This window comes from Helicoverpa armigera, chromosome 14, assembly GCF_030705265.1.
Source record: "Helicoverpa armigera isolate CAAS_96S chromosome 14, ASM3070526v1, whole genome shotgun sequence".
NCBI lineage: Eukaryota > Metazoa > Arthropoda > Insecta > Lepidoptera > Noctuidae > Helicoverpa > Helicoverpa armigera.
In genome coordinates this window covers 5,882,747-5,909,795 of record NC_087133.1, presented here as the reverse complement: position 1 = coordinate 5,909,795, position 27,049 = coordinate 5,882,747, and the positions used below count along the sequence as shown (strand labels likewise).

The window sequence follows — 27,049 nt, the reverse complement described above, 5'->3', positions numbered from 1 at the left end:
CTAAACTGTTGATTTGATCGGGCGCCCGCTGGCTTGCTCCAAGTTTACCAGTTCCAGTGCGAGCTTGGCAGTAGAGGTGAAATTGGCTTCTCTGCCAATCTAATGGAAAATCGCTCCTTTGAGAAAGTGTCATCTGCAATCGTGTTAAACAAATCAAACATTCGCCTTAGACGAGACAATTGTCGTAAACAACAAATCCTGCTATTGCTATTATGTTGTTTAAACGGATCATTGAAGGAAAGTCCATGTTGAACGCGAATGCCAAGAACATTTCGCCAGAGAAATGTTCTAGAAGGAGGTCGGAATGCGATGGATGTAGTGAACATTCCACGTAAGTCTGGATCCTGACTTCAATTAAAGCTTACTTAAATTAAGTATCTAAGACCTTTAGTAAGAACTTTAGTAAATTTTGTCTAAGGTAAATAAGATGATTAATATCTGTTTCACTAATGATTATTAGTTAAATAGTAATTTTTTTCTGTAATGTGTAAGTACTTCATTTCCTTAGGCAGTGGAAAAAAACTAGAATTCTATTTTTAACGCCAGTTAACATCAATGCCATAGCTCTGCATAATGCAGCTCGCGACCGCCTTTTACAAACTGTTGTAGTTATTCGTTGCAGCCGTTTAATATCCCAAAAGTTTGTTTACATAACAAAGGATAGTGGTCAAAAAACTTACCTAATCACAAGAGGGTTCAATGACCTTTCCCCAAACATGTTTTCGATGCCAATTAAGATGGGTTTGGCACACTCAAGCTAATGAATGGCAAATGTAAATACAAATTAAACGTGTTTTGTTATGCCAATAATATAAAAAAGCAAAAAAGTGTGTTTTCTTTTTCATTATCTCGTTTTGGCTGATTGCGGTAGGTAAGTTTTGTTAGTGCTAACTTTTTTATATTCTGTTTATAGTTATCAGTAGCGGTAGTGATTTTCCGCGAAATATATAAATTAGTATTCAAAATAAACACTTAACACGCTTATTAATAAAGTAGGAAGATTTTTTTAACTTAGCAATTGTTATTAATTAGGTTCGAACGTTCAATGATAACGTTGATAACCAAATAACGTATCGGGTTAAGTTCTAGTTTTTTCTACCTATTAGTGACAACAGGGAGTAATTAAGTGCCAATGGTTAAAAAAACCTTCAAAACGGGTCACCTAGAAATTTAATGTTCTTACGATTTACTCATTTGGATAAAAATATGTTTTGCTAATATTTTAATTTAGACAATAATCTATTCTAATGACTTAAATTGAACTAGGTCGGTAGGTACGTGGTAGGTACCTTTATTACCTAAAACATTTGAATTTAATTATTAATTAAACGTAAAGACGTCATGTACCTACATACCTAAGTAGGTATTACACTTACATATAAAATCTGAGAAAGATATCAGCATCCGCAAAGTTACAGATTAAACTAATATATAACATAAGTAGGTACATAAGTAGTACATATTTTACTATCTCTATCTTTGTTTAGACTAACGAAGTACCTACTTTGCCAACTGATTTCCATATACGATCTGTTATGTAATTACAGTAGGTACTTCATAATCAATTAATATTCAATGTTAATTATAAATCGCGCCGCACTTAATTAAAAATGTAATTAGCTATATAAGTTTTAATTAATCGGTTTGGTCGCTTATGTAGGTACTTACTGAAAAATAATGCAAAAATGTCAAATGCAAATCTCACGCCACGGAACATTGAAAGTACGTAAGTTTTCCGGTTAATATTTAATCTAAAAAAAAGAGCATTAGGTTAGCTTTATTAAATAAAAAATACTCATTTGAATAATTTTAATTTTGATGATGTTAGTAAACTGTAGTAGCAAAAAAGTATTCACGACAAAAAAAGAACAGTAGGAACCTAAAAATAAATACAAAGTCCTACCAGCCACGATAAAGGAACTAGGTGAAGGCCTAAAAATACGTCATCTCTCACAGCAATAAATGAGAATAACTTTCATAATAATATGACACGTTTAGTTAATCTTCCTAAACATGATTTACTTATAGTCCAAGTTAATGCTTGTCACGCAATCTTAAATTCACACTTTGTACCTGTTGGCCAGCTAGCTAGTTAGCCTGTTGGGAGGCTAAGTTGGCTCTAGAATTCTGCAAAAAGGAAACAGCCGCAAAAAAACCGAAACACTGTTAAAAGCCAATCATTAGGAAGTTTGCAAAATACAGCCCAAAATACTGCAGATATAAAAGAGGAGCATGCTCCAAACATTCACTTCATAAAGGTTTTTTATTAATTTCACAAACCAATGACTAGGTATACCTGTTTATGTTCATCAAAAGCAATTCAAAAAGCCAAAACCGTGTTGCACGCAAAGAAAAAAAAGCACGGAAATGACAGTATAAATTGTATTAAAGCAACTACCCACCTTTTCAAATTTTAGGGCACGTTATGCTTCTTGTACATGTTTATTGACTAGTAGACAGCTGTTGAGCTAGAATAACTTTTTTATTTTTAACCTCTTTGATTTATTACATAATAACCAATCCAACAAGTCTGATTAAATACGTTTGAATGGAATCTGTTTAAGGTCCAACTTCTGCGTATCAAGTAGGTATGTCCCTTCTTATCTTACAAAGAAAAACAATATTTAGATTATTTAACATTTAATATTCAAGAGCAAACAGCGATTCGTCATTTGTTTTTGTTCTATTCTTTACTAGACATACCTACCTACTTTATAATTAAGTTATTAACTTATTACTCGTGTAATGCTCGCCTTGATCTATCTTTAGCCGGAACTATTATTTTATCTCTTAGTTCAGGGGGCTCGTCTATTTATCGTATGATTTCTGAAAGTGGCAGATGATTGTGACGAAACACGCATACATCAACACTATCTGCAGGGCCATGAACGGGTTATCTCAGGTCACAATGAGACTCGTAAATAGGTCCTCATAAAACTGTTTATCCACCCGCTTGTTGATCAGTTGGACACCAAACGTCTCAGAAACCAGAACAGAGTATGTTCATAGTTAAAATACGTCATCGGTTGGTCTTTTGGCATTTAAATGGCGTTATTTATTGACCATATCGAGACGCAGTGACTCATTGTTGATCGTTCCTTTGTTGCAGTATATTGGAAGAAATGATGAAGATGGTGTTGCTTGGTGTGGTGCTCTGGGCAGGAGTCACCTTTGGGAGTCATGTTGCTCCGTACCCCCTAAATCTTATATTATCAACTGGTAAGTTAATGCTTCATCTTTATCTTGTAACTATTGTTTGTAAATAACCGACTTATGTATAACTGTTTTCTCCTTTTGCAGATATCGTTCATCCACCGCCGATGTATGATTTTCCATTTCCAAGCGCTGAAATGCTGAAGAGGTTACCACCTGTCACAACGTTACATACGAACAGGTCGATAAGGATTAGCAAGCTGGAAGTATCGATGTTACAAAGATTAGAACTGAACTTGCAGTCAGCTGGTATCTTGCCCAGCACTGGCTCTGTCGCCCAGGGTCTGGCGATAGACGGTTCCGTCTCAGAGAATGCTATGCGCTATGAGAAGTCTTCGTTGACCATTACGAAAGCGTCTCAGAATCTAGTCTACACAAGATGCCGAAGGTACGTTTCTTCTCCGTTTAAGTATTATATTTTCAAAAATATTATATCTCAAGGTTTGGTAGTAAGATGTTCTCTTTGTCCACATTCAGATATGGTTTGCCTAATGATGAGTGTGCGAGTTTCATCAGTACGTTGAATTTGCGTGAGAGTGAGTTTGGTGGGGAGTGTGCGGCTCTTGAACGGTTCACATGTCGTACGAATAAGATGTCCTCGAAGTATCGTACTTTTGATGGCTCCTGCAACAACCCCGTGAGGTCTTCCTGGGGTCAGGCACTTACTGGCTACAAACGTCTCCTGCATCCCAGATATGCTGACGGTATTGAAGAGGTTGGTTTACCAGAACTATATTTCTTTTTGAATAATATTGTGAATTGGTTGACCAATTTACCATATTCTTATCTTTTATTGACATTGCAATCAGTGTTTAAAGAATATTTGAGATAACTTATCCACAAACAATGGCTAACTGTTACATTAAACAAATATTTAACTAGGTTTCTAATATTATGTTTGTTCCCGCAGCCGCGCCGTGCTCTGAGCCAGAAGGCTTTACCTTCAGCTCGCATGGTCAGCACAAAGCTTACTGACAATCTGGATGTACCTAACAGCGACAAAACCATGGCTCTGGCTATCTGGAGTCAATTCATCTACCATGATCTGGTCCACACTCCAGTCCGCAAAACAAGTGAGTACTTAATAATGCGTCAAATAAAATGTACGTGCTCGTACTAGTTAAAGGGAATCCTTGAGTAACAATAAGATTGTCTGATCAATGTTCATAATAATGATTTAATTTGCAATTTAGATTTTAAGTAACACGGTCTACTATATTTACCTACAGTACACGTTTCATATACTTACCTACATACCAATTTGATTTGCAAATGTAATGACAAGTACCCTTATGTACTTTTGCGCGTGGCGGTCAAAGTCGTCACCATCCGTAGCTGATACGAAGTTTGTTTTTATTATCAGTTCACACGAACCAAGCCATCCGATGCTGTGGGAACGACGGCTTCCCCTTGACTCCGAGGTACATCCACCCGAGCTGCATGTCTATCTCGGTGCCTCACGATGATCCATTCTACAAGTCGAAGTACGTCACCTGTATGGAGTACACCCGGTCTGTCACCACGTATAGAGGAGACTGCACTTTTGGAGCTGCGGAACAGGTAAGACCTTATTACTTCTTTTGGATTCAAGATAATGTTTATGTTATTTTGAAAATCTGAACATCTTCTCGACTATATGCTGTAGGAAAGGTGTAGGTAGTTTTTCTTTTAGAACAATGGACTTAAACAATTACAAAAAAAATGATTTAAGATCCTAATGCCTATTAGGTTTCGGGCAAGAGGAATGGTTGAGATTGTAACTGATAGTTGAGAAAGTAATTTACAAACAGTAACTAGGTATTTCACTCCATTCACACAAACATCTACGTAGGTACTCATTTGTTTTAATAATACTCTTGCGAGTTAATAACAAGCCTGCCTCAGTTCCTTGAACTCTTATACAACAAGTCGCGTCATTTCATATCAAGAAAGGCAAAACAATTTTCTGTGATACATTGGTACGGTCATACTCTGTGATCGGTACCGAGACTGATGCGTCATTAAACATGCTTCGATGTCGTGTTTAACGATTGGTAGTAAATACTGCGTGTTTTAATTAAGACCCTTTGTCCTTTGTCATTGCGTCATTTAAGAGCGGTTTTTTATATCATGCGTAGACTTGTCTGTTTCTCCGAATCATAACATGGGTACACGTGTATGCTTTATATACCTATGTGTAGTGATTACATTTGATTTTAATCTTCGGTTCTCTGCATACTTTATACATAAGGTACTATGTGAGTAACTAGGTAACTATGATAGACTACTTTCCGCTACGGGGTTTCACACGCGTCTTACGTCTATTCATGTAGGTAGTAGGTTCTCATACAGATTGAAAACTAGGTACGGTCCTTCAAAATGTTTTGTAACATAAGTGGGTTATAAAATATTGATGACCGCTCTTTTTCTTCTTCCTGCCCTGTTCCCAAGTTATTTTGGGTAGGCGCTACATGTTCTTTTTCTTCCATTCTTCTCTGTCAGACGTCATACTTACATCTACTCCCTTCTGCTTCATGTCCTCAAAGGGTTGTTCTACTCATATCTTTATAGCTTCTTTAACCTTCACGAGTCTGCATTTTTGTACTATTAATTATTTCTGAATTGTATAATTTGATTTGATTGTATTTTTTATTACTTATATCTGACAGGAAGTACCTACTGACCTCGTATGTTTAAAAGTCTGTAAAAGAGTGAATTGCTTAGAACTTTTTATATTGACTGATTTTATTTAAATCACTAACTTAGTAGTTATCCTTACAGACTATCAAAATGTTGAAATGCTTCTTTACTCATAACTTCTAACGAAGACAAATCTTACTAGCATCTTCAGTAACAACATTGACTTGTAAATTTTTTGTTCCATTAAATATAGCGTGTACAAACAATTATTTAAAGGTTGTTCGTGTCATCTTGAGTAGGTTCAAAAGTCCAAATATTTGCAATGCTAATAATTTGCCTTATCGATTCGTACTTGCATTGAGTGGGTTCAATTGGTAGGAACATGCTAATAGTTGACTCGAGTGCACTAGGACTATTATTAGTTCAGTCTAGCTGCTTCTATAGACAATGTTCTCTTACATAAGGGAACTAGAGATACGTAATGTATTTATGTCATTTACATAGTATGTACTTACGTAGTATCCGGATTAAGGTCATTCAAACATGCAGCTGATATGAACTTCAAGCAATTGTAAACATGTTTTTCTTTGCAGTGTTTATGTGTTTGCCTACAATGGTAATTTGAGTTAGGAATTTGATTAATTATACTTAGTGCAGTTTTAGAGTCGTGGTGGCCTAGTGGGTAAATGACCAACCTCTCAAGTATGAGGGCGCGGGTTCGATCCCAGGTCAGGCAAGTACCAATGCAACTTTTCTAAGTTTGTATGTACTTTCTAAGTATATCTTAGACATCATTGGCTGTGTTTCGGATGGCACGTTAAACTGTAGGTCCCGGCTGTCATTGAACATCCTTGGCAGTCGTTACGGGTAGTCAGAAGCCAGTAAGTCTGACGCCAGTCTAGCCAAGTGGTATCGGGTAGCCCGGGCAACTGGGTTGAGGAGGTCAGATAGGCAGTCGCTTCTTGTAAAGCACTGGTACTCAGCTGAATCCGGTTAGACTGGAAGCCGACCCCAACATACTTGGGAAAAAGGCTCGGAGGAGGAGGATACTTAGTGCAGTTTTGTTAATGATTGCGATAAACACGGTCTAGATATTTATATTAGACAAGCGATTTCGTAAATGTTTGCTTGCATTTAAATTGAGTGCAAAATGCAATTACTGAGTTTTTTTGTGTGTTTGACTCAGGGTCAATAAAACTAAATTATTCATTGAAACAAACATGTTAAAATTATAACAAATATTTTGAAGTTTCAGCTTGAACTTTAGGAAATGAAATCCTTAATATAATCTCATTTCATAAAGTCTTCTCGAAAATTGTAGAACATCAATTAAGACGCTGAAAAATTCCACTCAACTAGCAATTTAGTTCAGAAGTTATGACTTTCCTTATCGAATTGTTATGGAAAGATATGACCAAATAAGTTTGCATGTTTTGGTGGTAAAATTCCACAGTTCACAGTCTACCTCGCTTCCTATCATTGTTTCAACAATGGACTTGCACTTTTTAATCGTTCTGAAGAAAGAAACATACAATCATAAACTTAATGACGTACCTATTCTGAATGTTTGCTACTTTGTTTATTTATGTTTCCTTTTGTTCAGTAAAGTAGCCATGAGCTTATTCGATTTATGTGTAACCTCGACCTTGGCTACACCGTCGGATGTACTTAGTGACTTTTTGGACTTTTAGTGTATGATCACATCACCCAAATATTTTATATTTACACCATACTAATTATAATATGTGACAAAATAAGGAAGGAGGAATAAGATGCTTGTTGTCGCAGGGGATTCACAACATCCATATCACACTTTATTATTAATTTATTAATAGGCCTTTGTACACTTATCAATATTATTTATTATAAATTGCAGTCATCTTTCCACGATTCTTAGAACTGTTTACGTTTTTTGTGAACAACATCGCATAATTTAAAACGTCATTCATATCTGTACAGTTTGTGTACCTAATACCTATTTAGTCTGGGTCAATTGCCTATATACTTAAAAAAATATAAACTTTAAAGATAGATAACCTACTTCAAATTAGAATTAGAATACTGGGGCGCTGAAAAAAAATAATAAGGAGTTAATAATAAGGAGGAATACTATGGAAATGATATCCGTTTGCACATTTTTATAACCAATTGTATATCTTTCTTCACAGATGAACCAAGCAACTCACTTCTTGGATGGCTCCAACATCTATGGTACGGACAGCTGGGAAGCTGCAGCCTTACGCGAGAGGACTGGTGGTCTTTTGAAGACCTCTACCATTGATGAGGAGGAACATCTGCCTCTAGCTTCCAACCCTACTGAGAAGTGTCTTGTGGAAAGCGGCTCTGATACTTGCTTTAATGCTGGTTAGTGGCCTTTGTGTTTATTAAATAATTATTTAACAGGGGTGACGAGTAAATAAAAATTTGTCACACGGCATATATCAGCTATCTATGGGCCATTGTTGCCTGAATGTAAAAGATAAAATAAATAAATTAACACATCCAAAAATTCAGCGATGACCCATCATCTGATCTCATTGGGAAATACAATAATGTTTTTTTGTTTTGGGTATGGGTATTAGAATGTCAATAAAGTTCGGTTTACAACTCATATCAATTCACACCTCATAGTAAACTAGAAATTCAAATAAACACGAGAATTATAGGTATAAGATAATTATTTAAACGTGCGATACGACATTGCGATGACAATGATAACGTCAGTGATAGTAGATTATGTTGTAAAGATAAGATAATAAATAAGTTAGTCGGTAAATATTAATCAATTCATCACGTTTGGTTAAGATAGCAATGTTTTGAACTGGATCTATCTTCATCCAACCAGTTATAATGACGTAAACAACTTATGCAGAAGTTCATGTTACATGTTATATAGGTTCTAAAATACTGAATTTCTTTAGAGAAACAGTCCCAAGATTTACCACAAGAATTTAATATTTTTGCTGTAGATACGTGCCTAGTTACAGTTGATTTTGAGTCGATCAAAATGTCCTTTATCTTACACTCAACAAGTCAATTAACTAATATGTCATGAGGTTTTTTATGTAGCCCGTTGACATCACCATCAATTGAACACTTAAATTATTGTATCAATTACTGACAACGTTATGGAAAATTTCTTCTACTCACGTGTTGTAAATCGTGTTCACGGTGCAATGACCCAGTTTCAAAACCAATTAGTCAAAGTCCGCTAATGAACATTGCAAAGATTTAGAATGCAGTTTGTCACATTCGTTGAATGCATATCTTACACCTCCCGTATAAAAGTCATTGACCTCTTTATAAGATTGAAATAGATTATTTATTTTGGTTTTGGCTTTCGTTACCATTACAAGATGCTCATTTATAATTGGATTAAAATAGAATCTGCCATCGAACATATTGCTTGGAGCCTGTATCATCTTTCTGATTGGAAGATAAAATATTTCACGATTAGTTGATGGTCTAAAGTAATTTCTGTATTTTAAAATAGGTATTTATGGTCAAAATGAGATTATGAGTTTATTCTAGAAATGTTCAACCTACGCATTTATCTTTCAACACAGCGATTAGTTAACTAGGTCAAACAAATGTTTGGATAAAGATGTCGCTTCCTAAAACAACGTGCCTCTTGTATGATAATAAATATTAGTATGTACTATTGAGAAAGTTGACCCATTTTCAATGAAAGTTATTTACTGTATTCTCTATCAATAAATGACAAACAGCTTTAACATTTATGTTACTAATTTCCTATTTCTTTTATCAGGCGATGCTCGTGCCAATACTCATCCTTGGTTGGCAAGCATGTACTCCATCTGGGTGAGGGAACACAACCGCATCGCCCGTGGCTTGGCCACTCTCAACCCTGGCTGGAACTCCGATCGGCTGTACCATGAGGCTAGGCGAATTGTCATCGCTGAACTGCAGCATATTACCTACAAGAGCTGGCTGCCTGCTTTGACTGGTAAGAATATTTTTTTTCACATAAAGCACAAATTAATATAGGTACATTTCCAAAAATCGAGGTTTGAATCTTCCACATTATAGAAGAAAATGATTCCAATATATCAAAAATGTTATGTTGCTTCAGTCTCCAATGTGCACGGTACATTTCCAAGTACCTGTTACAATCACCGAACCATTGTTACAACGATTCTGATTTAGGGGTTTTCCATGCGCACAATGGGCATTATGAAGTATGGATAATTTTCGTGTGAAGCTTATCATGTTAACATTCACACCATCAAACTAATCGTCGAATATTGTTTAATTCACAGGAAAGGCGTTCGATGAGCTGTATGAGAGCTATGATACCGGTTACAATTCAGAAATTGATCCTACCATCACCAACTCCTTCGCGACTGCTGGTTTCCATTTCGTGAACAGTCTTTTGGACAAGGACATTGAACTCGTTGATGGCAACAACAAAGTCACGCCACACCGTCTCATGAACAACTATTACAAGCCAGAACTTGTTTCGCAAAAGGGAAGTTTAGAGAAGATCTTAAGAGGAATGATCAGCCAGAAGAGCCAGGGATTGGACTTCAATTACGATGATGATGTAAGTTTTGTTCCGTTTTTTAAAAGAAGGAGGAAAGCTATTAGATTAGCTATTAGAAAAAAAATACAGGAACAAAGGCTAGGTTAAGAAAATAAAAAAAGCTACAGGAAAAATGCAGGACAATATACCTTTTGAGGAAAGAATCATAGATAGATCGGGTGACCAGGGTTGACCATGCAATGGAAACATGTACAAACATAGGATTATCGATTAAATAAAGAATGATTTCAATAGTGTCGAGGGTAAATAGTACGACCGTAGTGACGCAAATAGTCGCTAATCGATAGACTGAAGTAATTATGAACTCGAGTCAATGTCAAGTTACATCTGAATGTCGACATGTCAATTGTAGGTAGTAACAACTATAATATTACTGCTAGTAATCAGATTGGAATCGAAGCTTCGTATGGTAACATCGATAAATATAGCAGAGTCATGTTAATAAAACCCGTGTCTATCGATAAAAATATTTACATATCCTAACTGGTAGGTCACTTCACCTTGGTTATATATCAAAGTATATTGACATAGATCTTCAGTAAGTTGTTTTTGTGCCATAAAAAATAGGTATAAGATAAGTGCAGCTAAATGTATGCCGAAATACTTATAACAAGGAAGATATCGATATGTTTAAAAAATTATGTCGAATAACTTCCCGCTGAGAAATGACAAAGCGATGAGGAATTGTTATGAATTTTATTGGACGTTTGTTCTCGCCTTGAACAATGGTTGAATGTCATGTAGGACGTGTTTATCTTACGTACACATGTGAAGTGCAGTTTGTGCATCACAGTTGTAAGTCATTTTGCATCATGTGATCTGACTACGTGCAAATTGATTTAATTAGGCTTATTTTCCTCGAAGGCTGAGGCAGAAGTTTCTGTTTCGTTAAAGTGCCTTGAATGATCGAGCGAGCATTGTCAACAACCGGTTTATCCAGCTATTGATAAGAAACTCAAAGTCAACTTTATGAGCACTAAAATCTTTACCACAACTTCTAATTTGTTCTGAAGGTTTTAATTATAATAGAGTCTGTATATTCAGGTAGTAGGTAGGTACATACAAAACTAGGCAATTATTTTGTGTAATGTGCTGAACGACCTAGCACATTTTAACATTGGCAATGAATGCTAATTTAAATAGTCCTTATAAAAACCAGTCTGCGGCTGATCTTAGTCTGCTTGTGTTAATAATAAACTTGTTATCAATAACGTGCCATTTGCAGTACTTATCAGCGAGAATTAATTATGTAAACATGCATAAAATATCGTACTTATTCTGTAGAAGCAATAATTGCTTGTTATTTACAGTTAGTTACGGTGGATGCATTTTCTTCGCTAAATTAGCATTAACTGGATCTAATTACTTTTCTTTAGCAGTTATTGTTACTAAGATACGATTTTGCTAATTAATTTCTTTATTTACGTCTAATCAAGCTATTGTGATTAAAATATGTATTTGTATAACCATCCTATAGTATAGATCATTTAGCGTATCTTAAAATTGATTGATTTATTGTTACCTAATTGAACATAAATAATTCTATCCTTAGCTTCTAATTTAATCCCTTATCACCCTATTCATAAAGTACATTTTTGTCCAACAGCTCCGTAACCAATGGCTGGGAGGACTCGATGTGCTAGCAGTGGATGTTCAGCGTGGTCGCGACCACGGCTTGCCTGGGTACACTCAGTACCGTGCTCTCTGTGGTCTGCCTGCTGTCACCAGCTTCCAGCAACTGGCTGATGTTGTGCCTGAAGAGGTAAGTCTTCTTGTCTTCTTTTGCTTCCAAACAACGACACGAATCCTTTTTTTACTTGACGTAGCAAAGATAAGTTTTAGTCTGTCCCTAAATGGCCAAAAAATGAAACCATATTGAGAAGTTTTACCTCAGGCAAAACATTCCTTTAAACGACGTTTGGGTATTACTGTACCCAGAAGTTTCCAGATAAATGAAAAAAAAATTTCCATTCAGCCTATTAAAATATCAGGGAAATAAGAAAATGATGGGATAAAGTAAATTAATTTTAAACACCTCGTTCCACAGACTATCGATAAATTATCGAAACTGTACGAGCAGCCCGGTGACATCGACTTGGTGATTGGTATGATGGCGGAGAGCCCCGTCCCTGGATCATTGCTTGGACCCACTGCTATTTGCATTATGAGTAAGTACCTAACGTTTAAATCTAGTTTTTAACCTAATGACTAAAAGAATAATCGTATCAGAATAATCTTTGACCGTTCCGTTATTCGGAATATAGACAAATGTAGGTATACATCGAATAAATCAATCTAGCAATTCTTGAGTTAGAAATGGGGAACTAACTACATGAAAGTTAACGTTAAGTCGTGGTGGCCTAGTGGGTAAAGGACCAACCTCAAGTACGAGGGCGCGGGTTCGATCCCAGGTCAGGCAAGTACCAATGCAACTTTTCTAAGTTTGTATGTATTTTCTAAGTATATCTTAGACACCATTGGCTGTGTTTCGGATGGCACGTTAAACTGTAGGTCCCGGCTGTCATTGAACATCCTTGGCAGTCGTTACGGGTAGTCAGTCAGAAGCCAGTAAGTCTGACACCAGTCTAACCAAGGGGTATCGGGTTGCCCGGGTTACTGGGTTGAGGAGGTCAGATAGGCAGTCGCTTCTTGTAAAGCACTGGTACTCAGCTGAATCCGGTTAGACTGGAAGCCGACCCCAACATGATTGGGAAAAAAGGCTCGGAGGATGATGAACTACATGAAAGTTAAGTTCTATCACCGCTGCTTCTTTGTCGTCCCGTATACCTACATACAAATGTAATAAAAACATACCGGCCGAATTGAGAACCTCCTCCTTTTTGGGAAGTCGGTTAAAAACTATAACAGCAATAACTAATAAACTAACAAAATGATCTCTTTCTTCTACAGGAGAACAACTTTGGCGCACAAAAGCTGGTGACAGATATTTCTACAGCCACCAGGATGAATCTGGCAAGTTCACCAAGAGGCAACTTGCTGAAATCAAACGAGCTTCGTTATCAAGACTCATTTGTGACAACACGCCTCTTGACAGAATACAGAAGGATGCTTTCCAGCCAGCTTCTGACAGGTAAATTATAGAACACATACTACATAATAGCTATTTCAAGCAAATTCACCCTCTCTAAAAGAACTGCTTTAGGCACCATCATAAAAGCACATACTTAAATCTGTTAAGCCTCCGTTTTGAAATAAAACCTGCCTCCCTAGACAGTCTTGCTGGTTTGACGCCAAAAGCGTAAGACCGACTGTCAAAGGAACTTTGAATTTATCATTTTTGTAAGTTTTTTTGAAATTCAAGGTTAACAGCCTCTGGCCCCAACTTCCATACCACAAAAAGTAATTTTTGATTTTGTTTTTGATTCCAAGCGAAGGTGATGAGGTTTTTGCAGTTTCAGACCAAAAATGCAATTCCTTATAGAAAGTGGGTCTCTGATGCTCGTAGAATCACTGCTGACAATATCGACCTTCTGGGCTTCCTGCTTCACTTGTTTACTCCAAAGCAGTTTCATCATCACTTTTGAAAGTGGTTGTCCTTCTCATTTTGACATTTGTACGGCTATTTTGAATTTTGTCACGAGTATCATTAAAGATGACATTTAGTGGACTAGGAATCATGAGACTGATTTATTCTGTTTTATCTTTGCAGCAATCCTATTGTTCCATGCGAAGAAATTAAGAAGGTCAATCTGGAAGCCTGGCAGGCTGCTGCAGAACAGCCGGATATTCTCACCCGGACTAACAACTGGCTCAAAAATAAAGTTGGCAGCTCGGGAAACTCAACCAAGTAGATTCTCGCCCTTAGGCTAAGTATATTTTGTTCATCTGCAGTGCAAGTTAGGCCAATGTAATTAGTTTTAGTGTTAGTCATATTGTCATTTGGACCATCGAGTACTTAAAAATCTTGATGCTTTTAGTAGTTGCAATACCAAGTTATGAAAACTCCAATGTAGTTACGGTTGTAGAGGATTGTATTAAGACTGTACCAGCTTGCATTGTAGACGTTAAATGTAGTCGAGAGTTTCAGTATTTTGTTTGATTGTGACAGTGTGTTTATTTAGTTAGGCTTAATTGAAACCACGTTCCTCGACGCTTAGGCGAAAGTGAACTTTAAGTCGTAGGACTTTAGGATGTAGACCATTTGAGTATCCTCTGAAAACAAGAGATTTCTATCAATTTTAATGAAGAGGTTTGGTCATATCTGCCCATCGTGTGGTTGTACCGTGTCGTACAGTGGCTGTGATATGTGGACAATAAGTCCACTGCATAGAGAAATGGTCTCGAGTACGGGACGCGAGTCAATGATTCTTGAGATCCATATGTTAAAAAATCCAAGAATTGTCTCTAATAACAAAAACAAACAAAAAAAAAATACTAAGATATTATTAGAGGATCGACTGCTATCTTATAATCTAGCCAAAGTACTGCTAATAAATGTATTTATTAAAGTCTACTCTGGCGGAGGTTGTGATACAGTTTTATAGCAACAAAGTTTTAACGTTAATTATGCATTTTAAAACACGTTTAGGCTTCATAACTCCACTGATGAGGAAAGAGTTGATTGTCAAGAGATTTCGTTTTCATGACGCACGAAGCGATCCACATAAAGATTATAAGCATTTGGTGACATAACAACGGTGAAATTTATTATGTCTTGTGCAACATGATGTTTATTTTGATCGCTATCGTGCGTAACTCCTGCTGCATCCGAGTGACGACTGCCTAGATAGAAACTCAATTATTCTGGTCCCAGTATTCTTGTATCTCAGCGCTTTCTTTTCTTTGTTTCTTGTTGTTACCTCGTCTTGTTTCCGAGTTCTCTTATGAATTTCTTATGTTAATAGGTTTAAGTCTGCGGGCATGTATTTGTTTAATAGGTATTTTTAAATGTCAACGAAATTTTAAAGCGAAGGCGTACTTTAATGCCAAAGACTGGAATGTTAATATTTTTTGTAGTTTTAACGACCAATTCTAAAAAGGGTTTCTTTTTAATTGATTGATGTCGTCATTTTCTAAATTACTTAATGGATTGTGAATTATAGTTAAGTTTGATAAGTATTTAGCTTGATGATGCAATAACATGTCAATTATTTTCATATTATTATATTTCTTCATCATCATTCATCATCAGATTTAGCACAAAGCTTTCTTATGCTGAAACTATAAATTATGAATTTGTCACAAAGAGTAAATCTTTGTAAAAATAATTATATCCATAGAATACCTTGCCTTATGTATTTAAAATGTTATTATATAAAAAGTTGTTAATTAGTGTTGATCGCGAACAAAATGAATGTATTGAAATTAATTTAATGTTAAAGCAGAATGACTTATTCTTTATTCTTAAGTTTCCTTTTTATACGCCAATAAATTGATTTATAATGTATTTTGTGAATTTTATTGCCCGTCGTCCTACCTACCAATTTCAAAGGAGTGTCAATCGTTAGGATAAGCATATACGATATTTATATTTAAGTAATATTTTCCACATTGTTTTTAAAAGCTTTTTGAGCAACATGTGTGGCTCAATGACTCATTTTTATAAGGTCAAACATAGTGAGTAATAATGTAAAACAACTATATTTTATACATTAAAAACTTCACACTCACTTCTTAATTGTTATTTGTGCCGGTTTTTACGCAGTAAAGAGGCTTAACGACCATGTAGAGTCAAATTAAATTAATGCTCATATGTTTTTTTGATGGTAAATTATTGTCATACCATACTTGTGCTGCAGGATGCATTTTTATCAAGTCATACATCAGGTTTTGGACAGGATTGCTATCAGAATTGAGGATCGCAAGGTGTGGACTGGCAATGTAAGTGTATCTGTGAGAAGATCAGTCACTGGTCAAGTAAACATTCATTTGTTTTTATTAATTGGGATTCTTACGTGATGCAAGGCTTTTTACCATAATTGAGAGGATGAGTTAATACGTAGCAATATATAATTATCATTTTGTCCGAATTTTTATGACTAGTATTCTATTATGACTGCCACGAAATGGTGCGTAACTTATGTATCAGGTATTGAATTAATAGGTATCACTGATATCGATAATATTTTCATTGACAATAAGAATTGGAACATTTAATTGGTACTGTTTTTACGGAAATAAAAGATTCAATATGAGGAAATAAAATCTTGTTTTATAGATATCTTTCAGCAATAACATGAATCAGCAACAACTTGTACAATGTTGAAAAGGCTGGAAGAATTTCATCATTTCCGAAACACAACAAATATTTATAGGTATGATTTGATAAATTAATTGAAGTTATTTACTTTTAGAAATGAATATAATAATACCTATCTATCGAAGCTGTGTAATTTTAAGTAAACTACAGAACTTCTTTGATTAATTTCAATTCATCACTGCATAATATGCCAAATAATTAGAATATTATTGCTTAATTAATTGAGCAATTTGGTTATTTGTAGCTAAATTCAATGCAGAAAGGAGGTTAAATACTTACTGTGTAGGCATATTAAAATATTCAAGCACGTGAGTTTAAGTGAAAGGATATACGAGTACGGTATGCAAAGTATTCAGTACTAACTCAGAACGTCTTTCATATTTAAACAGTTTCGCAGTCATGAATTTCCAATTATTTTGTTAGGCTCCAAAATTTCAGAAAATCTCTGAATCCGTGTTTCAGAAAGCACAATAAACTGTAGGTCCCGGCTATCATTTCAATATTTGGTAGACGAGTATTCAGAATCCTGAAAGTCTAACAAACAGACTTACCAAGGGGGTAAGTATTGGGTTGCAGCAGTAGACTGCGATAGGCTGATGATGATGATGAAGTATTGGGTTGCTCGCCTAACTCGGTTTAAGAGGTCTGATAGGCAGACGCTCCTTGTAAAAACACATGTACTCAGCTGCATACGGTTCGACTGAAAGCCGACTTCAACATAGTTGAAAAAAGGCTAGGTAGATGATGGTGTCATGAATTACAAAATTATTTTGTTTTTATTCAAAATTTCTGAAAATAAAATTCAAGCTTTATTTATAAAGCACAACTAAAACAATTGAATGTTATCTAGGTCATAGAATTTAGGTCCCAAAAGTTCTTAAAACTACGTGTCCTAAACTATGACAAATAAGTTTTACTCAGTTTAATTGCTAATGCGAGTAAACGAACAAAGTTTCAGCTCAGATTTGAGTTTGATATTTGATCATGTGAACTGATTTTTAAAAGTATTTAAGAGATTGAATTAAAGATATATTTACTAAGTAAATGATTACGAATAAATATGTACCTACAAAGGGCTTGATACCACGAGCATTCTTTTCCAGACGTCCTTGAGTGAAGGGAAAAAACGTTATTTCAGGTGCAAAAACAATAGCTATGACGAATTACTGTCATACTACTGTGTGACTGCAAACAATAGTGATTTAATTGGCAATTATTTTAGGAAATACAAGTAAATTTGCGCAAAAACATTCGTTGCTATGGTTGTTATTTTAAGCCCCACAAGAGCACCGACAGCATAAACGTCAGTTATCCAAAACAACTATTTATTGATGATGATATTTCACTTTCAATTTTCATAGAAAACAGTGATTTTGAGTATTGATTTATTCTTTTACCATAGATATCCACTTTATTGGACGATATTTCACTGTTGACTAGACTAATCGGATCGAAATACCCACGCAATTGGCAGACGTCAACGCATCTAATCCAAAATAAAATCTGCCCTAAAACCCACTCAATTTGGAAACTCTGGACTTTCGCACAATTGTTCAAGTCTTAACAACTTACGAAATTTATTCTCGCATTTTTGGTACGTTAACCTACGCACTTGTTCCAATAAATTGGTTTACTTACGCAACTCAAGTAAGGTCAATTCACTCCTCGATATAAGTACACGAAGTGTTCAAGGCGAGCCTTTATGGCGGCTCGAAATGAGCCGAAACAAAAGAGCTTATACTTACCAATCACCATAGAATCGGTCATGATCTATCTACAATGTTAGAGCATGACTTCCGTTCCTATAGATTAATGGTTGTTGCATTGAACCGATATAATTGAGGTAACTTGTTAGGGATTAATGTCTATGATCTTTTAACTAGTGTTACAAAATTTATAGCTATGTTGCTATTGAGAAGATAGTAGCAAATTGCGTAGCTGAAAAGACGTCAAAGCTTTTGCGTAGTATCATACAGTGGCTGGGATTATCGTAAATTTTATAAGCTACAGGAACAAACGTTAGAAAGTATCTGCTTTTAGGGAAGTAGATCTATACATACCTACATCTAAAACCTATTACACTATATTACAGACTAGATCGCACGCTTCATATTTATGAGTGTAGCGATACGTGAAAGTTTATCTAGGTATAACACGAACAGCCTAATTAGTATCATACAACGAAAATACAAGACTTTTGACCTCTCATATCTTCCAAGCACACGTGCAAATAATACCACGTACATATACAATATACATACATATAGAATGACAGACCTTTCACGTTTAGTAATTACACGGTTCCTTACGTCTTCGTCCGAGCTTCTATTGTGATTACATACCTATGTAAGTAAGATATTATCTAAATGCCTATATACTCAGTTGTTGTTAACACCGTAATTAGGAATACACGAGTCAGATTAGTATTATAATATTTTTTTATGATTAATTGTTCAGGTGTTATGATAGTTGATGATATCATGTTTTAAATCGGCAGCGTAATTTTCGTTCGAAATCGCCAATTTGTGATTTCTATCTACTAACATGTAACTGATCTGAATGGTCAACTCTGAGTGGAAAGCTTTCAAGGTTTAGTTATAGATACCGTGGGTTTTTGAGCTTCGTAACTAATTTAAGTGTCCTGAAAAAAAACACTTTCAGAATTAGTAAAGTTTCTATACGTACTTAGAGTAAGGTACGTAATACCAAATGATAAATAATGGATACCATGTGTCGGTAATTTTTATCTTTCCTGTCCTTTTACCACATTTCCCAACAAAATTAGGTTTCTTTACCGGCTTCAACAGATGCCGCTGAGTACCAATCCAATATAATGTTACATAGAAGAATTTTAGTACATAGGTATCCTTATGTTGTGGTTGGTACAATTAGGTATTACTTATTGCACAGATTGTGTTTTTCCGACATTTCTTATTCTTACTACACTTAATGGAATATTGTGTAATTAGGAAAGAAAACACTGTCTTATGACCTGACATGCAGTAATTAATACGTACATCATCATCATCATCAGCCTATCGCAGTCCACTGCTGGACATAGGCCTCTCCAAGTGCACGTCACTGAGATCGATTTTCGGCTGCTCGCATCCAGCTCCTGCCAGCCGTCTTGCGCAAGTCATCACTCCACCGTGCCTGAGGACGTCCTACACTACGTTTGCCGAGGCGTGGTCTCCACTCTAGAACGTATTAATACGTACATATAAATGAATTATCATCATCATCATCTCAGCCATAGGACGTCCACTGCTGAACATAGGCCTCCCCCTTAGATCTCCACAGGTAGGTATTTGTTGGAGGCGACCTGCATCCAGCGTCTTCCAGCGACCTTTATAAGGTTGTCTGTCCACCTTGTTGGAAATAACACATCAATAAATATAAAAGACATTGCAGTTTACCGTCTTCCTTCAACTTAAAACTTATAAAATTTTTCAAAAACTTAATTCTGAAATGTTGCAATGATACATAGGTATAAAAAATGTTGAATCATTGTATTCTACGCTTTCTGACCCGGTAAGCACGTCACAGGCACATTAGACCTTGTTCTTTAGTTTTCCTCCGTTGGTCTTGCCTTAACCTCGTCCGTCAGATGCAATGTTCACCGCAAATGACGTCAATATTTGGGAAAGTTGCATCTTGCACTAGTGCATCTTTTCCTTACACATCTTCAAAAATATTTTAAATCTCCAAATTATATTAAAACGGGAAATCCTGATTCCAATACCTACGGACAAATAATTCATATGCATATTTTTGTTGACGGTCGGTGAAATCGTTTATACCTGGTTAATAATATTTGGTCAGGGAAAAGGCATTCGATTTTTTAACCAGGGACTTCCCGCAGCGAAGTTAAATCCATGCTATGACTATAAACTTTCATTCAAGTTAATCATTCCGATTATTAGTAGGTATTTTCCTTAATGTCCCCCCGTCTTGTTCATATAATAACGCCAACTCGATGCGATGCGGGCCTACTATAGGATGCCTTATCTATCCATAAGTGTATGGAGATCGAAGTTTCATCTACATTAGAGTTACGCAGCGGTGAAGTTGGTTTTGATTGTTTTATCTCAGGAAATATGAAATAGTATAGACATAAAGAAAGTTTAACCCTGAATGTTTAGTTTCCTCAAGTATCTACGAGTAACCCACTGTGTGTCGATGGTAGATCCAGTTGAATCTACTAAAGCATTCCTATTATATTATGTATTTAGTTTCCTACATCTAAGCGTGTTTATCTAGACTAGACAGCACCATTATTTGCGGTCCTAATCTAGTGTTGCATTAGAACAATTGCAAGAACACTGCATATAAACGAGAATGTACTTTATATTAATAACGTGTCTACAAAGGCTTACACTAGTGATTGTTCTACGGAGGATATACGCTTTGAGACTGTATTGCTAAACTTATGATGCCATGTTAGCAGAAACTCGAAATAACGAGTAGTGTAGTGATGGCACGTCACGTAAATTAAGTTATTGTACCATAGATGTCGATAGTGTGGCCTCTGAATTAGTTACCCTTAATTCAGTTTAGTAATGAGATATATTGTGCGGGATTTGCTTGCAGATGTAATTTACTAGGTCTTCCTTTGCAATAAATCTGACAATTGCGTCATCGATACTCTAAGGATAAATAAAAATCTTCCTTTTTCGTGTTTCAATATGATTATTTAAAAGATCTTCGAAAGAGCATACCTATGGTAATTTACATTGTTCTTTTATTTTCAAAAAATAAGAAATAATATTTAACTAATTGTAATGGAAATGATTTTGATTGTTAAAATGCAATCATAAATAAATAACAGTTTCTTTTTATTATGACTATCGACTCAGAAGTATTAAGGCATGATATTTTTGAAAACTAGATAATAATAAAATGTTTAAAGACCGTATGAAACAATACAACATTAAATACAAAAAAAAAAACGCTTTTGATATCAAACACTATTTCTTGGACATTTTATAGTCAGACCATCATTTTGATTGCCCGAAGTGCAATAATTTCGGTAAGTTATATAATAGTTATATAAAAACTAATAAAGCACTGCAATGCATTTAGAAGATTTAAAACTATTAATTTGTTTCTGTGGTTGACGGAGCAACTGTGTAGTTTATTTTCACAGAGCTCATAGCACCAATTACTTAGTGCCAGCGCAGACTATCAAAGGTAAATTGTTCCGAGTTCCGCTTTTACTCCTGACGTTCAGGGTGGGTTCATATTTTTGTAGAAAACTGGTACCTACTTCGTTTATTTTCTACTTTCAGGCTCTTATTTTGTGATCATTAATGTTGTTAGTTTTGATAATAAGATCTGCCTAATTAACCAACGAGTCATGGCAGTCTCTGTTGAGTACCATTACCAGGTGATAGCGATGAGAACCGATATTTTGACGCCATTTATTAGTTCCAAGATTGATTGTGTAATGTTATTACACATTTAGTTTAATTTAATGTACCTATAGGAATGTTAATGTTGAATGACAAGCTATGAAATTGTATATTAGGAATTAGGATTTCTATTCAGAAAGATTAATGAGCCGTCCCAATTTGCACCCTTTGAATGGCCATAGAATTGCTTGAGACTTTGATGTTGATAAGTATGCAAGGAATCCCTCTATTTATTTATCTCTTCTTGACATACAAGCGTATGTTATGTTATTGAAGTTTGTTTACTAAGAAATGTGGCCTCAATGACCGCCACAATGAACACTGAGTAGGAAATTACTGTAATCAACGCGCCCGCTAGGAGAATTGGTGATTTGCACTACATTTCCACATACCGAAGGACAATGTTAGATTACGCAAACATTTTTTGCAGCACCCATAATGATATCTACAAAATGCTGGTCCCCTCTATGTTTTTACTTATGCCATTCTTGACTTATATATTTAATAGAAAATAATTGTTAGATAAACGTTATCTTTTATTATTTTTATTTCTCAAGTATATACATTATCGATTTATTCACAAACAGAGCCACAAATATTACCTACAGGAAGTTCACGATCCAGCCTACTAAATATGGTAATTTTACGCCCGTAACCAGAACGTAATCATCTAGAAATGTGAAAACGATAAAACCCAATTTCCAAATCGGCACCTAGCGGGCGAGATTCTCAGTATTATTAACGTAAAGTTTTTTACTTCTACTGACGTTACTTTACCGTTTTACTAAACTTGTATTTCTCAGTCCCTTTTCAGATGTCTTGAATACCTCAACAAATTACGTACTGGCAGTGATTCTTTTTATTTTTTTCGCGTAACTGTACCTGAATATGAAGGAGGTAACAAAAAATTTGACTTATTTTCAAGGAACTTGCACGCACATGAATTCGAAATTGAGAGACAAAATAATACCCCATCATGCTTACATACATCACTTACGCAGATACATATATCTCCAGAAATTGTCGAAACCACTCATAAGTTTTGTCACGACAGCTTACGAAAGCCATAGATCTTCCTTTGCACCTTAGCAACACATTTCCTTGCAATTTGTTCAGAGGAAAGTGGCTGATACATTTCTCGGAACGCCAGCTTTTGTTCCTTGAAACAAATGCTTTCGACCGTGAAAGGTTTTGTTAGCAATTCACTTAACGTTTCACTAACTTCGCTAAGTTTTAGTTTATAGCGTCTGCGTTAGCAATAACAAGCTGTCAGATTAAATTGGTATCTATGTTTTATGCAAAATTCGAATTTGGAATGTTGACTAACAGAACTTATAGGTTCAGTACCTTCTTACACTATTTTATGCTCTGTAGGCTTCGTTAAAGACGGTAAGAGCCTTGCAGTCGTCGAGTCAATACGAATCTATTTCATGTGGAGCTGTTTACCATAGCAGACAGCATAGATATTGCTTGCATGCCGCTATATTGCCTCCACTATTGCTTACACGTCCCCGAGAGAATACGAACATGCAAAGAATAGATAAGCTATAAAATGTTGGGAACATTTTAAAATATTTCCATTCATGAAACGAGTACATATTTCTAATTTATTAGATTTAATATGGTCTACTTTAGTGATTGAAAAGTCGATGCTAAACATTAGATTACATGCACTAAATAATTCTTGTCGCGTAAAATGTAACTATTTACGACTATAAGGAACGCTATTTCCTGCCGTGAGCAATACAGATATAAATCAAACATATGCACTACAAAGATAAAATAAGCAATAGACTTAATTACATCCCCTCACTCTAAATACCAAATAATTTGTACTGAGAAAATAACTAGTCTTCTCGTGACCAGAAGGCTGGCTATTACCTCGGACAAAGAATCAGCATGGCGATCCAACGAAGTAATGCTGCCAGCCTCTTGGGCACGCTCCCAGTTGACAGCGATGGGGACGAATTTTTTGACGCTTTTTAGTTGTTTATTTTACTAGGATAGTTTTTGATTTTTATTGTAAATATGTATTGTAAATAAACACTCATTGATATCGTCCCAGAAAATAACTTAATGTTTGAAGAGACAACAAAAAGAATTTTATGAGAAACACTAATTAGAACTCAAAGTCAATTTACGGTTCCTAAATGGGCTGTTAAGAAAAGTTAAACTAGTTACGTGGTTTCAAGAAGTACCCGTGAAAAAAACTCGGCCTAACTAAGATACGCTTTTATATGTAAGTATAGTATAATATTATAAATATAAAAAACGAAAACATAAAGTAGCTCTGTTTCGTTTATGTTGGGATGAACTCGTAACTTCTTGTTTTATATACTTTATTAGTCGTTACAGAATACAGGATTACGAACGAAATGGTTGTTTGATGTTGAGAGCTGTCTTAGGTCTAAAAAGTAGGTATAAAGAAACAAAAACACAAGAAAGGGTAAGTATAAATATATTGCTGCATCCTGCAACTTTAATTTCGACTCAACTTAAAAAGGAAAATTCAATCGGTTAGGTAAGTATATCAATTTGGTCATGCAAAAAATACATTGTGTTTTTATATTTTACGAAACAAATAAAATGAGTAATTTTCCCCTTAAGAATATATTTATGGTGATAGGAAAAATATGTTAAAATTGGGTCCTAGGACCTGACTGCTAACGATCAGATGATATGATCAACCCTTGAACCCTGTCGTTTAAAGTTTTAGATATAGATTAACGTTCATCTACGAGGGATAATGAGACCTCTTGGCAGGAATACTCATTAACCTGCGTACAGGTAAGAACACAATTTAATAATAGATATTAAATAGATAGATAGAAGAGATAGATAGACATTAAATTTGTTATAAATTTAAAGTTTTTGATAATGATTATGACATACTTTGTTTACAAGACAAACCTACCCGCAGCCTTACCAAGGGATAAGGTTGCCCGGATAACTAGGTGGAGTAGATAAGTAGTTATTAATTACAGGTACCTAAGTATCCAGATGCATTCGGTTACACTAATAAATCGAAAGAAGCAGACAGATAAACCAGTTGACAACTCGCAAATGAATCAATTAAGAGTGGATCTATCCAACTGAATGAACAAGATCAGTAAAAAAGTCGTCAAAAAGCGAAAAATTCCGATAGGTGATCGGAATTTTTCGCTTTTTTCCAATTCATTTCCAGATTCACATGAACTTATCATAGAATTGAGATTTATGAACGTACGTTGAGTGAACAATTTGAAGTCGCCATGTACGTTGGGAATTTGTATAATGTCTGTGCTAATTACCCAGCGACCTGTTTCATGGACTTTGTATTTCAGACGCGCGTGTTGCAGTCAGATACTCTACAACTTGGAGTTCTATTCAGTAAAACAGCCAGTTGCTCTTTAGGGACTTAGCATTTAGCTTATGATTTCCTAAACAAACTTCGGTTTTATTTGCAAAATTGACGATGAGTTTTTGTTAAGTAAGGTACAACACAGGGGATTTCAAATCCATTACTAAATATTAATTCTCTTACATCGAAATAAAAGAATTTTGATGTGAAAGAAAGCGCTAAAAGTACTTATGGTGAGAGATGATAGATTTAAAAACCGGCCAGGTGCGAGTAGGTCTCGCGCACGAAGGGTTGCGTACCGCATCTACATGTTGCCGTTTCGATATCGAGCAAAAATGAGCAAAAAAATCACGTTTTTTGTATGGGAGCCCCCAAAATATTTATTTTATTGTAGTAGGCAACAAAAATACATCATCTGTGAAAATTTCTACTCTCTAACTATCGCGGTTCATGAGATACAGCCTGGTGATAGACGGATGGATGGACGGACGGACGTACGGACGGACAGAGGAGCGAAAACAATAGGGTCCCGTTTTACCCTTTGGGTACGGAACCCTAAAAATACTGTTTTTGTTTGGGTGCAACGCACTTTGCAACTATAAAGTGTATTCAAGTGCACCTGTGTCTACAAGAAAGACAGTCTAACAATGTTCTATGTTATGCTGAAAATATGTTTTAGAGTTCAAATGAGGGTGGTTTGAAAGAAGATGCTTTTGCTGTAAATAAGTCTGAATAAACTTCAAAGGACTTGAGAAATACCAGTATTAACAAAGCTCGCGGAATATTAACAAAGCTTCTGAAAATAGGGCATTTTACACTGGACAATTTATCTATACTAATATTATAAAGAGGAAAACTTTGTTTGTTTGGTTGTAATGAATAGGCTCAAAAACGACTGGACCGTTTTTAAAAATTCTTTCACCATTCGAAAGCTACATTATCCACGAGTAACATAGGCTATATTTTATCTCGGTACGGGCAGTAGTTACCACGGGACGCGGGTGAAACCGCGGGAAAACGGCTAGTTTTACATAAATCTAGTCTAGTAGTGCTCGGATAAATACTTAATTTACGTTGCAATTATACCTACTTTCTTTATTACTATCAAGATTGATTAATGAACACTCACTAATCCCTCTCAGAGAAAAAGTTCAACCAAATGTGAATTTCATTAGATTTTATGGCCGAGAACATTAGGTACATAGTAGTAATGGATATTATATGAAACAGTTTTGCATGAAAGATGACTATTGAAGAGAATTTTTAATTAATTTTTACTAATACATTAGTGGAATAGAATAGCATTTATTTCTATTCATGTTTATTTATGTTTTAGTAGTGGTTTTTGCCAGTGGTTTTACAGTTTTGACAGGTGAAGGAATTGGAAGAAGAAGTTGGCAGAAAGGATGATCGATTGTAGAACATTATTAGCATTAGTTAGTATAGAACAGTATAGTTTTGTTATCACGTAGGATAAGTTGAAAACCTGGTCTGCAAATTGGACGCTTTTGGTGCGCCACTCGCACGCTAGAGGAGATGTTATTTACAATTAGATATTAAAGCCAGCGAGTTTATCGCTTTGTGGAAGCTTGACACTACGATGCTCAAAGAACATCGTAATTCTCATTATACGCAGAAATTCGCCAACATATCCTTATCTAAAACAGCAGAATAAGTTAATG

General features: G+C 35.4%; 1 protein-coding gene across 3 annotated transcripts; it reads left to right on the top strand.

Annotated features, from left to right (window-relative positions):
* The first annotated feature begins 26 nt into the window (after positions 1 to 26).
* On the top strand, positions 27 to 15,305 carry LOC110379583 (peroxidase). 3 transcript variants are annotated; one of them, XM_064037724.1, is made up of 13 exons: positions 27 to 331; positions 3,110 to 3,219; positions 3,301 to 3,601; positions 3,691 to 3,928; positions 4,124 to 4,286; positions 4,577 to 4,773; positions 8,001 to 8,196; positions 9,602 to 9,799; positions 10,113 to 10,396; positions 12,003 to 12,158; positions 12,444 to 12,564; positions 13,307 to 13,487; positions 14,067 to 15,305. In XM_064037724.1, the coding sequence occupies exons 1-13, from the start codon at positions 213 to 215 to the stop codon at positions 14,206 to 14,208; spliced, it is 2,406 nt and encodes an 801-aa protein (XP_063893794.1). In that variant the 5' UTR covers positions 27 to 212; the 3' UTR covers positions 14,209 to 15,305. The 3 variants fall into 3 exon arrangements, with proteins under 3 accessions (XP_063893794.1, XP_063893797.1, XP_063893795.1); XM_064037727.1 differs by lacking the exon at positions 27 to 331 and adding an exon at positions 2,706 to 2,997; XM_064037725.1 differs by lacking the exon at positions 27 to 331 and adding an exon at positions 2,706 to 3,025.
* Positions 15,306 to 27,049: the final 11,744 nt, after the last annotated feature.

Bases quoted from the DNA above. Each gene is read 5' to 3' on its own strand.
- LOC110379583 (XM_064037724.1), top strand. From the start codon at position 213: ATGTTGTTTAAACGGATCATTGAAGGAAAGTCCATGTTGAACGCGAAT. The intron at 3,602-3,690 runs GTACGTTTCTTC...GTCCACATTCAG, and splicing joins GTCTACACAAGATGCCGAAG to ATATGGTTTGCCTAATGATG. The intron at 10,397-12,002 runs GTAAGTTTTGTT...TTTGTCCAACAG, and splicing joins ACTTCAATTACGATGATGAT to CTCCGTAACCAATGGCTGGG.